Consider the following 12,057-nt stretch of genomic DNA (forward strand, 5'->3'; position numbering starts at 1 on the left):
TTCAGAGGTTACTTTCCTGTTGAGCCTTGGTATCAAGCACATCCTGTCAGGTGGCCCCCAGATTAGACTCTTGGGTAGAGTCAAACCAAGATAGATTCTGTAGCTGCTAAGTATAAAAATGGAGGGCTGGGGATGTGGCTCAGTGGTACAGCACTTGCCTGGCATGGGCGAGGCACTGGGTTCAATCGCCAGTACTGCCAAAAAGACAGAAGTGGCCAGTGGTGACAGAAATGGGGAAACTATCAAGGCCCCCGATCAGGGCCAGGTGGGAACAGAGGGGGCGCAGGGTGGAAGCAGGGGTGCTGGGTTCCTCAGAACCAAGGAGCAGAAGGCAGAGGTGAGTGGGAGTGGGTGGTGGAAGGACAGGGCCTTCAGAGTCGCAGGCCGGCTGTGCCCCTGGGTCTGCCCTTCACTGGCTGTGGACTCCAATTGCAGCTTTAATTGTTCTGAGTTCACCTGCAAGGGGTAGCCTTTCAGGAGTTTGTTAAATGAATTAAATGAGATGCTAAGTGGATTAAATGGGATGCTAAATAGATCTGTGGGGCACCTGCACAGATTAGGCGCTGAGCAGAATGTCACCTGGAGGCAACTCAGGGTCCCCTTGCTGAGCTCGATCCTCAATCCTCGGGTTGAGAAGAGAGTGACAGCCTGGGGACACAAAGCCTGCTGGGCATCCACAGCCTGGCGCTGGGCATCCACAGCCTGGCGCTGGGCAGGGAGGGGCAGACCTGGGCTAAACCCTCCCACAGGCCCACAGTGTGCCCTCAGGGTGCCCCCCCCCCAAGCCTCAGCAGCTGTGCTTCTGCCCACCCCTCCTACCCTCAGCCTGACAGGGAACACAAAGCCCAAAGCATCTTCCAGTGCATTTTAATCAAAATTCCATCATGAAGAGAGTTCTCGTGGCATACAATATCAGGATGAGCACGTCAACTTGGTCCTACAAATGGAATCTCCACAGATTTGCACTTCAAACAGGTATGAAAAATAAAATATATAATATTTAGCTTTGTAAATTTCCCCACTTAATCACTTTCCCTTTAAAATAAGTTACAATGTGTTAAGCAGCCTGGAGTCACTAGCAGATATCAAATGACACCCATTTCCCTCCCAGTTCTGGGGAAACAGTAGATGGGACGGTGAACTGCTCACAGGACCCACGAGGATGAGGACAAGCACGAGCCTCGCAGGGCAGGACACCAGGAGTGGGAGCCTCCTAATGGCTGTTCTCTTCTGCTGGGAAAAAATAAACCCCCCAAGCCACGGGGATGGTTGTAAAAGCTGCAGATGAACTTTGGCACCACATGAGAAGAGAGGCCTTTCAAAGCCACCGAGCAAGCGATGATTCAGTCAGGGATGATTCAGTCAAAGGGGGGGTTTGAGGAAGAGGTGGCAGAGGGGGAGGGGTCAGCTGTCACCGCCCTCCTCCATTCTGGAGCCAGGACACCCCCTCTGCTTGGGAGAAGGCAGGCTTCCTGGTGGCAGCTGCCCCTGCAGGCTTGAGACTCCTCGGACAGGGACTCACAATGCTGTCACCAGCAGGGGTGCACTCCGCACAAGGGATGGGGGATGGCTGCACAGCTATTAAAGGGGACAGACAACAAGGACACCAGGGACCCAAGGGGTAGGCAGGGCTGGGCAGCGCCAGCACTTACGGGGACTCTGGAGACGGGCTTGTGGACCTCACCCCTGGCGGGGAGTCAGCTCTTTGCCCACATGCGGCTCAGGCTTCTTCCCAGGGGACTCCAGTATGACCCCCAAAACAACAAAGTCTTAGGGAGAAACAAACATGCTAGTGACAAATGCTGCCACCCAGCCTCCGTCTCGAAATCCTCCAGGAATGGGCTTTGGGGTCCCGCCCACGAGGGCAGGAGGTTTGACACAGTTTGGCTGGGGAGTAACTGGCCCTGAACTCCCCATAGGGACAGCCTGGTCCCCTCCTGATTGGGGAGAAGGTGGCTACAAGTCCAGGAGGCGTTCCTCACAGGTCTCCACGGGCCACTTGGAAGCTCCTCCAAACACAACGACGTTGTTGTCCACCCAGGGGATGATGTTGCCTGGCATGTTCGTGGAGCAGTTGGCGATGTTGACGATTTCTTGTGCACGAAGAACGCGGTCCCATATGTTGAACTGGCTGAGCTCTCCCACGAATGCCTGCGTGGCATCGAACCTGCCCCCCACAGTGTCCTGGGAAACGGAACAGGACATCCACATCAGGCAGGACATCCACATCAGGGTGCGTGCACATGCAAACTCGGCTGCTCACTCTCCAGAGACACGGGTGGGAGGAGCACCCCCCACACACCCCCACCTGCCAATCACACCCAGACCCAGACTGTATGGGTCCTCGGGTTCCAGGGCACATCAGGCCTGGAGACAGCTTTCCTCAAAGCACCCATTTTATATGGGGGAAATTGAGGCCAGAAAGGAGACACTTGCCTAAAGCTGGGAGAGTGGCTGGGCCTCCAGACTCCCAGCCCTCAGGGGACAGGCAGTGGAGGAACTAAGGAGGGAAGGGGGCCAAGGAGGGCCCAGCCTCCAAGCCCCACCCAGCGCCTTCCACTGTCCTCACACCTTAACACAGGCTGGCAGGGTGACTCTCCTCTGCCCCGAGCCAGCCACTGCTCCCCTCACCTAGATGGCAAGTTCCTCGGACTTGAGGTCTCCCTGTCCCCTCCCCATCCCCCTGCAGGTTGTGTTCCCCCAGCATTTCCCAAGTGCCCCTGCTGGGGCCAGGGCCAGACCCTGGACAAGGAGCTCCTGGATTCCAGCTGCAGCATCCTGTGCCAGCCAAGGCCAAGTGCTCACGGAGGTTTGCAGGGGCCCTGGAAGATGCCTCTCCACCCCAGAAGGAAGCTGGACCCGAATCCCAAGATGCACTGTGACCACAGGGACACTCCTGCCCCTGGGTCAGAACCACCACACCAACCTGGTCCCTGCCAGTGCTGGCTATATCCCCATGCCTGCCCTGAGACAGCATGAGCCAGCCTGCCAGGGACCTCATTGTCCCTCAGGCCACAGTGGCCAGATCTGTGGGCCAGACAGCTTGGGTGGGCAGCTTGCGGGGAGCCTGTGCTGCTGGCCTGGCATCCCCACCTTGCAGCATCCAGGGAAGGCACCCACCTGCTCCTGCCCAAGGATCAGCACACCTCCTGGCTTGATAGGGTGCCAGGGGGCCAGGTTCTCCCCAGTGCCAAGCTTCTCTCCATCCTGGAAAGCTTCCCACATGCCATCCCGTGTCGTCCAGGTGATACATATGTGGTGCCACTTGCCGTCGCTGACAAATAAGGGCAGCTGTGCAACCTGTGGGTAGCAATGCACAGTGAGGACTGCTGGGCTTTGACCTACAGGGATGCCCCCAGGGCAGGTAAGGCAGGTACCTGGGTGTCCCAGGGCCAACGCTTCTCCCTTTCCCCTGGATCCTGCTGGACTTCCCAACAGGTGGTGACACTCCTGACATTCACACACAGATGGAGGCAGAGGGCAGCCTCGGCACAAGCCCCTGCTGTGACAAGGACACTCTTGGCTTGACTGAGGGCCTACCTTCCCATGGGAGCTCTGAGCTCTAGGTGCAGAGCCCAAGGGAGTCAGCCCCTCCCCCTCCCCCATCCAACTTGGGAAAATAGTCAGAACTGGGATCCTCTCTCAGGCAGAGTCCCGGATCCCCCAGGTGGCACTCAGGGATCTGAGGAGGGCCTTCTGCACGGGACAGCAGCAGGGCTCAGTGTCCCCTCCCAGGCTCTGCAGCAGACAGAACATCAATACTAGGATCTGGTCTTCCCAATTGGAGTCTCCCTGACTCANGGCAGAGCTCCCGGATGCCCCCGAGGTGGCACTCAGGGATCTGAGCGTGCTGGGGGGCTGGGGGGGGGGTGCCACGTCCTGGGTCCTGCCTGTGCAGAGGGCTGGAAGCCTCTGAGTGTGTGCATGAGCAGGCTCCAGCCACCTGTGAAAGCCACCCAAGGCAGGCTGTGCACCGCCCTGTTGTTACTGCTGGTCTCCTAGCAACCTCAAGCCTCCCTCCCGGGAATTAGATGTTTACAAGAGGTCTAAATACAGAGGAAAACAAGGCCCTCAGGCCTGCAGTGTCCTGGGGTGTTATTTAGAGCAATTAATCCTTGGCTCAGGGATGAGGCTGCTGCTAGGCCCCCACTGCCAACTTAAACAAAGTCTACCTGGGGCACTTCAGGGAAGACCACAGAGCCAGGGGTTCAGCTCCCTCCCCATCCAGCCCTGGAGTGGCTTCAGCAGCCAGGGAGTGAATACAGCCATCAAATGCTCAGATGCACCCAGGAGGAGGAGGAGGCACATTTGTTGAGTATGACCTTAGAAGGAAAGTTTGGAGTTGGGGCTGCAGGCAGGTCCCAGTGGGCCCCACCCCTCTTTCAAGGAAACCTCATTTCTAAATGCCTATTACAGAGGAGCAATTGCTTTGAAAGAAGAAAGACTATGGGTCCAGAGAACAGATGGGCAGTTGGCATGGGCTGGGGCAAGAGCTGACTATAAAGGAAATGAGGAAATCGGGGTGATGATGCGTTACATTAAACATACATGCTGTTTTATATGTGTATAAACACAAACTGCTCATGTGTCTATATCAGATGTATATTATTTTTGTGGTTGTGGTTACACAACTGAATGCATTTATCAAAACTGGCCAAAACATACATTAAAAAGTGTAAATTTCATCATATGCAAATTATTTCAATAAGCCTGATCTCTCAAAAAGGCATGCCCAGAGCAGCCGTCACCCTCAGACGTGCACACGCGCCCTTTGCCAGAACACTTGGGCGAGTCAGCCAGGCTGTCCCTGCATGCAGATCTGCTCTCTGCTCCTCCCACTCCCTTGGTGACTGGACTCTCTGCTGCCTCTTGGCCAGACTCACAGCTTGGATCACCACCAGCGGCAGCTGCCCCTAGGCTTGCCTGGCTGCCACCCCTCAGAAGGGACTGACTCAGTGCAGAGCTGTCCCTATGAGGAGGACCGCTCTGCTGACGCAGGCCTGTGGCCCCTGCTCTGTGGATGAAGGCAAGTGTGGTTGGCTGGGATCTGGACAGCGTGGTAAAGGCTGGCCGGTGCTGACACCCTCCAGATGTCCACCTCCCTCAACACCTGGATCCACTGCCTGAGGGGTGGGGAGCGCGAGCAGGCCTACCTTGTCATTGATGAGCAGCTCGATGGGGTTGTTACCCCACTCGATCAGCACGATCTCATTGGCCTGCCCGGGCACAGCGTAGGAGAACGGGGTGCCGATGCCCGGCGAGGCACTGGACCGCAGCCACAGGCAGATGGTGAAGGCATACAGCTCGGGCAGTGTCTTCTTGATCTTGCCATACAGGTAGTTTGTCCGGAGAGGAAGGGAGACTTTGAATGCATCTGGTGACTTAAATGCACTGTTGCCTGGGTGGAGAGAGAAGACGCCACAGCAAGTTAGACCACCCTCCTCCAGCCTGGGCAGGGGAGTCTCTCGGGGACCCCATGCAGGCAGCCCCTAGAATGACTGGCTACCTGTCACATGCTGGCCTTGTTCTAAGTGCTAAAGTCCAGCAGCCAGAGAGACAGTGCTTGCCCTCAGGGAGGGATGGGGAAGACAGAAAAGGACCCAGCAGTAAGCGAAAAGGGAAATCGGGCAGCAATTCCAGCTATGAGTGGCTGAGGTGGCCAGCAAAGGATGGCGACCTCAGGGCATGGAAAGGTCTGCCACCAACAAGGACCACCCCATAAGTACCAGCCAGTACAAGGCCCAAGAAGGCCCAGGAAAGGGGAGAAAGAATCTCCTGTGAGCAACGCACTAGACCCGGTAGAGAATTCTGCTTGTCTTTTAGGACAGGAGAAGAGGCCTATTTAAATCCAAAGGGAAAGCTCGGATCCCTTCTGGTTAACATTTCCTGTTTTCTTAACTACCTACTTATTTATGATACTGGCTATTGAATCCAGGGTGCTTTACCACTGAGCTGCATCCCTGCCCTTTTCATTTTTATTCCCTCTCTAGCAGGGTCTTGCTACACTGCCCGGGTTGGCCTTGAACTTGCAATCTTCCCACCTCAGCCTTCCATGTTGCTGGAAATACAGGTGTGGACCTGTATTCATTTTAATAAATTTTATTAAGCCCAGCTTAATAAAACACTGAAAAGCTTCAGGAAGGAGGTAGAGACAAGTTGGGTTTAATGTCCTCATTCATACAGGCATGAGGGAAGGTTCCAGAAAACCCTTCCTCAATGACATCCTCTGATTTTTCCTTGGCTTCTCTAGCAACGGCAGGGTCCAGAACCCAAGGGGCCTTGTGCTTACAGGAGGAAAGTCTCACAGGGAACTAGACACTGCAGGAGTAAGCCCACGTCACTTGTCACACTAAATAATTACCACCACAAGGGCCAGGAGTCAGGCTCTGGGTCTTGACATTACAACTCCACTTACAAGTGGCTGTGGTCTGAATCTCTGCTGTGGACACCTTTGCTCCTGACTGGCCCTTTCATCCCAGGAGAGGCTGTATCTCCTGAGCATTCCCTGAAGTACGGAACCAGTGGGAGGCAGAAGTGATGCCCTCACTCAGGGAACACACCTGGCCAGAGCCTTGCTGCTTCTAGACCTTTCTAGGACTGGTAAAAACCTCCCAGGTCCCCTGGCCACCCACGTGGACACAGCACTTCTAAAATCCTTGAACACCAACTCTCAAGTGGATTTAAGTGACTTTCAATGCAGTCTTGGTTTAATCTCAAAATGAATTTAACAACAATAGTCCCTGCTGCCACACGTTCCAGTTTGCAGAAAACACTTGATTCTGTGAGGTGTCATGGTGACATGCTTTCCTCTATTTGGGGACCAGATCCTGCCACTGAAGGAGCCCAAATACCCTTCACTCATTCAACACACATTCAGTAAATACCCACAAGGTGCCCGATGGTCAGATAACCTTTCTCCACTACAACCCTCCCCCACTGGACTTGCTTTCAGAAGCCCTTTGGTGCCAGAGTTCACAGGGATCTGAGGAGGGCCTTCTGCACGGGACAGCAGCAGGGCTCAGTGTCCCCTCCCAGGCTCTGCAGCAGACAGAACATCAATACTAGGATCTGGTCTTCCCAATTGGAGTCTCCCTGACTCACCCTGGCCTGGAAGCTGGGAAGCTGGGCCACAGTGAAGGCAGCGGCTGGGCCCTCATTAGGCCAAACAAAATCAGAGACAGAACCAGACAGTCCCCACTCCTCCATTTTGTAGACTGCACAGTTGAGGTGCTGAGGCTCAGAGAAATGAGGTGACTTATGCAAGGTCACACAGCTAGTGAATAACAGAGCAGGACTGGAAGTCCCTCTTTCCACCACATGTAGCCACCAGCACTTAATCTTCAAGTGGCAAATGGCCATGTTCTTAATGAAGGCATCATTATCTAATAAAGAGAAATGGCTTCTATGCTTGCAGGTGGGCCAGCTTGCCAATTTAATAAGAGTCAGTGTCGGTAATATCGTTAGCTTGGTGACAACAGATAGGTTTAATTAGAGTTAGGAGAGCTGAGGGCAGGGGAGGGGGCTCATAACCCTGAAAGCTGGTGCCTTTTATTTGAATAAAAGAGCTTGGAGGTTCAGAGGAAACTTGGTTAAAACCAATTAAGGAATTAAAAGGCCTGACCAATAAATCAGAAACTGCAGGTGGCAGACAAGTCCAAGGAGGGGGGCGGGCAGCCTGGGGCTAGAAGCAGGAGGCTCTGGTCTTCTTGGTGCCAACACGGATTTCAACACAGAGCCGAGCTGCGCCTCGCCAGCTGGCCAGACTCTAGAAACCCTTGCAAATGATCGGACCTTACAACAAGGAAAAACAGGCATCCTGGGGACCAGGTAGCATGAGCATTCACACCCAGGGGGTGGGGGCTGCCTGCTAAGCTCCCAGGAGCCTCTTGCCCAGCAGGGCCAGAACCTTCAGTCCTCCTCTGGGTCATCAACCTGAATCCCAGCTCTACAGTGGACACAGGCGTCACTGGCTCTTCCACTTCAGTCCCTCATCTGTAACAAATACCTGCCACAGGGTGGCTGCAGGGCCTAGAGGAGACAGAGTATGAAACCCACAGCCAAGAATCTGGCCCAGAATAGGCCCAGGATCGTGGACCATTGGCCAGAGATCCCCCACTTGCTACATTGTTGAAATCCACCTCCTCTGGGCTCAAGTGGTGCTGCTCAGGACCTTGATGTACTTTCCACCCATAGCACAATGTGGGGCTGGGTGGTTACACACCCCTTTACAATGGTCACAAATAGGACAGAGAACAAACTGGTAAGCAAATGGTCACTTTCCTTAAAGACTCCTCCACAAACTGAGTTGATAGAGCACAAGGAAGATTTCAGAGTTTCCATAGTGGGGTCAAAGGGCACCAGACCATAAAAGCTGAGCTGCTTCTCTTGAGCCAGTCTTCGTCAGGCATGGCCAACAGGGGCGTGGCCCCGGTGTCATCAAGTGTCCCTTCTGGGTTAGATAGCTCTGAGGACTTTTAGTGAGAACTATGGATGGTTGAACCAGGATGCCTGGGCCTGAGTCCTGACTCCTTCCTTCTGGCTGTGAACAGACAGGCTATGGATGGGAGGGGGTCTCCAAGGGGCAGCTCCTGGTGGCCAGAGCCACAATGAAGGGGATTGGAGTAAAGCACATGAAACACAGCGGTTGGGGGACAGACAAGAGGAAGGTGCAGGTTCACATCACTGTTGTCGTTCAACAGTGAGTGGCCCAGGCCTCTTTGGTCCCCTTTACCCAAAGGACATTTGTCTGGCTGAGAAGTGAGATGCTTCTCATCTGTGAAATAAATATAACAGCAACCTAATCCCCAGAGGTGAGGCACTCAGCACCTGCCTGCCTATCTCCACGCTGACTTTGTGCACTCCTACAGCACATCTCCTGGGGGCAACTTGGCCACTGTGCAAGAGAGCTACCAGCCCTCCGGGTTTCTGCTCTGGTTCTACAGCCTCCCCTCAAGACACTAAACTGCAGTGTGCCCACGTCATGGCCCTGAATGTCCCTAGGATCCACTGTGGTTGAGAGCAGGTCAAGGAGTCCACTCTGGCCGTGGCCAGATGCCACCTTCCACTCCTGCCTGATGGAAAGGCCTCCCCTGCAGCTATTCTGCCCTCAGGGAAGACTCTGAGACCTAACGGGTCTCCTGGTGTCACCCAGAAGCAGAGGGGAGGCAGAGAGGAAACTGTCTTTGACACTCAAGAAACCAAGTTAAACAGGTTAGCCACACTTCACCCTGTCAGGGAAGAAAGGATAGACTTCTCTGAAGAAAGAGATAAAAGGAAAGGGGTAAAAGAGACATGTGACTCATGGGATGAACAGACCATGAGTGAATCCCCTTCTCCATCTGGCCCTCCTCAGCCAATGTCATTACAAGAATCACTGGAATTCTGCTATTGGACATTCTCCTATCAAGTAATCCAAGTAATCAAAAATTGCCTTTGCCATGTTAGTGCATCTGAGAAGATTATTATCCTATACTCATTTCAGCAACCAAACTTCACACCTATGCCACCCAGCAATTTGGGAGTTGATAAATACAACCTGAATTATGTAGGGCCTTTGATTCCTCCCTTTGTCTCCTGTGGGAGAAATTTACCCACCACAGTGTGAACAGGGAAGAGAAAGATACCAGAATTTGCTGCAAGGATTAGTTGAGACGAAATGCCCATGTGGCAGAAGGCCAGAGATCGGGTTGTTTACCCAACCTGGTCTCCAGTTCATTTGCCTTCCCATGGGTAATGCCAGTAAGACTGGGGACTAATTCCTGAGATGACCATTGTTGGTCACCTTTATTATTTGTACAAATGCCCAAGAACACCTCCATGTTATGCCACAATCACTGCTGTCCATAAACTAAAACCTTGGGTCTGACCACAAGTGATGAAAATCAGGCCATTCAGATAAAACAAGCACAGCACATACCTCGTTCCAGCTCGGCCACCCTCTGCAGCAGTGCGTTCAGGGTGCTCTCTGTCTTCTGCCGGTGAGCGGAGGTCTCATTGTGGAGCAGGGACTTCTCGTCCTCGAGCTCTGCCACCTTGCGCAGCAGCTGCCTCTCCAGCTCCCCCAGCCGTCGCTGTAGCACCTCTCGAAAGTCGCTAGGCAGCCCAGCATTTGACACGTTCGTGCGGAGCTGGAGCTTTTAGTTGCCGAGAGAGAGGGGGACAAGAGGGAGAGACATTCAGGTCAGCTGAATAGAAATTGTGACATGTGGCTCCAATGGCCCGACCACACAGGGAGAAGCTTCCAAAACTCAGCATTAAATCATGCCAATGGCTCAAAAGGGAGCATTTCACTGATGCTTTTTTTTTTTAAAGGAAAGGATTTCAAAGTCAGACAGAATTACTTTGCTGCAGTATTTAAAACTTGCAAATCCCATTTTCCCCTCTCAAAGCTGCTTTTCTCCTCTGAATAAAAAGTAAAAATTTTAACCACCTGCAATTCAGAAAAAGACCAAAACAGAGAGGATTGTGTTTTACAGCGTTAATCAATGGTACTCAGAGCTAGTGAGCTTGCATCTAGAAATGAAAGCATCCCCCAAGTTTCAGAGCAGTACAAAGTAAACACCTAGGCTTGCAGAGATATTCTGGAAAATGACAGACATAAAATGTTACTATTCTAAATTCCAGAAATATTTTTTAATGCTGTTTCTAAATCTTCACTTCCTATTTCTCTTATACCTCCGCCACCATGCTGGCTCTGGAAGCAGCCTGCTGCTGCCTTAGCCAAGAGCCCTTGGCAAGTTCTTTACCCCTTCCTACGTCCAAGTGTTCTAAACTGTAAACTGCAAAAAATAGAACTGCCTCATGCCATTCGTTGCAAGGGTTAAAATTAAGTAATATGCTTGACTTATATTTAGTCCTCAAGAAATGTTAGCTGTTAGTAATCACAATGACTAATAAGAGGTACAGATGCTGGAAATACTGTATTTAGCTGTCATGCCAAAAGAAACCCTCCAATAATTTAGCAATAATTACCACCTGTAATTTAAAGCCTGCTTTTGCTAATAGGTATGTTGATGAATGCTATTAACAGCTATGTCCACACTTCTTAAGTAGAGTGTAAAGAAAAATTAATTGATGATTTCTCTCTCAAAGTTCCAAACTGCACACATCTTTCAAGAAGAGCCAAGGGAATAAGGTCCCCTTCCCCCAAAGCTATCCTGAAGGGCACCTTATAATGGTCCAACTTAGTAGTCAGAGGCATCTTTGAAGTTAAGATGTTTGCTCTGATGCTAATTCTTAAGTCGCTGGTGGCCTCCCTGCACTCTCTTCTCAACGAGTCCCTGCCCCTTCTCTGGTTCAGTCCGACCCTATTTATAAAAGCAAACAGCACATGCCCAGGGCAGTTGACCTCCTGATGCAGCCTCACAGCACTGAACACAACCATCGGGAGCACACCCGGCTCAGAGATTTGGATTTAGCAGGGAGAGTTAAGAGGATATCCGGTCCCAGATATTTCGCTCCAGTCTTGATGGTCGGGGTTAGCTAGCTAGGATCTTGGGAAGTTCACAGTGGGCTCAGCGGGCAGTCCAGGCGCGCAAAGTTGGGGGATTTCAGCCCTTTCCAACAAGGAGATGGGGGTGGGCGGGAGGAAGGGGTGCGACGCTAAGGTCCAGGGCAGGTCCGAGACCCTCTCCCTGCACCCCCAAACTCAGCTCACCCCAAGGATAAGTGCACATCAGACAAGACCATGTACGGATCTCTAGCATAACCTCCATCCCACGACCCGAGGGCGTCACCCCCTAGATACCCCGCGCACGCCACTACCTCGAGGCTCTCCAGGCGGTCCTTGAGGGTCTGCAGCGAGCGGCTGAGCTGTTCCACGACGTGACCCGGGTCCCTCGGCAGGTCGCCCATGGTGTCCTTGCCCGTGGCCGTGCCCCGCGCCTTGCCGCCCGCCAGCCCCTCGCAGCGCGCCAGCTTGCCCGTGAGCTCACGAATGGCCTCGCGCTGCGCACCCAAGGTCTCCTTCTGCTGCACGACGGTCTCACGCAGCTGCAGCACAGCGGCCCGCAGCTCCTCTTCGGGGCTCAGCGCGCCGCCCTGCATGGGCATCGCGGG

At 53.2% G+C, this 12,057-nt stretch overlaps 1 protein-coding gene across 1 annotated transcript; it reads right to left on the minus strand.

The window, feature by feature from the left end:
- Positions 1–851: 851 nt before the first annotated feature.
- On the minus strand, positions 852–12,051 carry Nptx2 (neuronal pentraxin 2). Its single transcript, XM_015501935.2, has 5 exons — positions 11,764–12,051; positions 9,917–10,133; positions 5,154–5,398; positions 3,121–3,300; positions 852–2,184 (listed from the first exon to the last, which is right to left on the minus strand). Exons 1-5 carry the CDS (start codon positions 12,049–12,051, stop codon positions 1,957–1,959), a joined length of 1,158 nt encoding a protein of 385 aa, XP_015357421.1. The 3' UTR covers positions 852–1,956.
- Positions 12,052–12,057: the final 6 nt, after the last annotated feature.

This window comes from Marmota marmota, unplaced genomic scaffold, assembly GCF_001458135.2.
Source record: "Marmota marmota marmota unplaced genomic scaffold, marMar, whole genome shotgun sequence".
NCBI lineage: Eukaryota > Metazoa > Chordata > Mammalia > Rodentia > Sciuridae > Marmota > Marmota marmota.

Bases quoted from the DNA above. Each gene is read 5' to 3' on its own strand.
- Nptx2 (XM_015501935.2), bottom strand. From the start codon at position 12,051: ATGCCCATGCAGGGCGGCGCGCTGAGCCCCGAAGAGGAGCTGCGGGCC. The intron at 10,134-11,763 runs GTAGTGGCGTGC...GGCAACTAAAAG, and splicing joins ACCGCCTGGAGAGCCTCGAG to CTCCAGCTCCGCACGAACGT. The intron at 3,301-5,153 runs GTAGGCCTGCTC...TGCTACCCACAG, and splicing joins AGCTGCTCATCAATGACAAG to GTTGCACAGCTGCCCTTATT.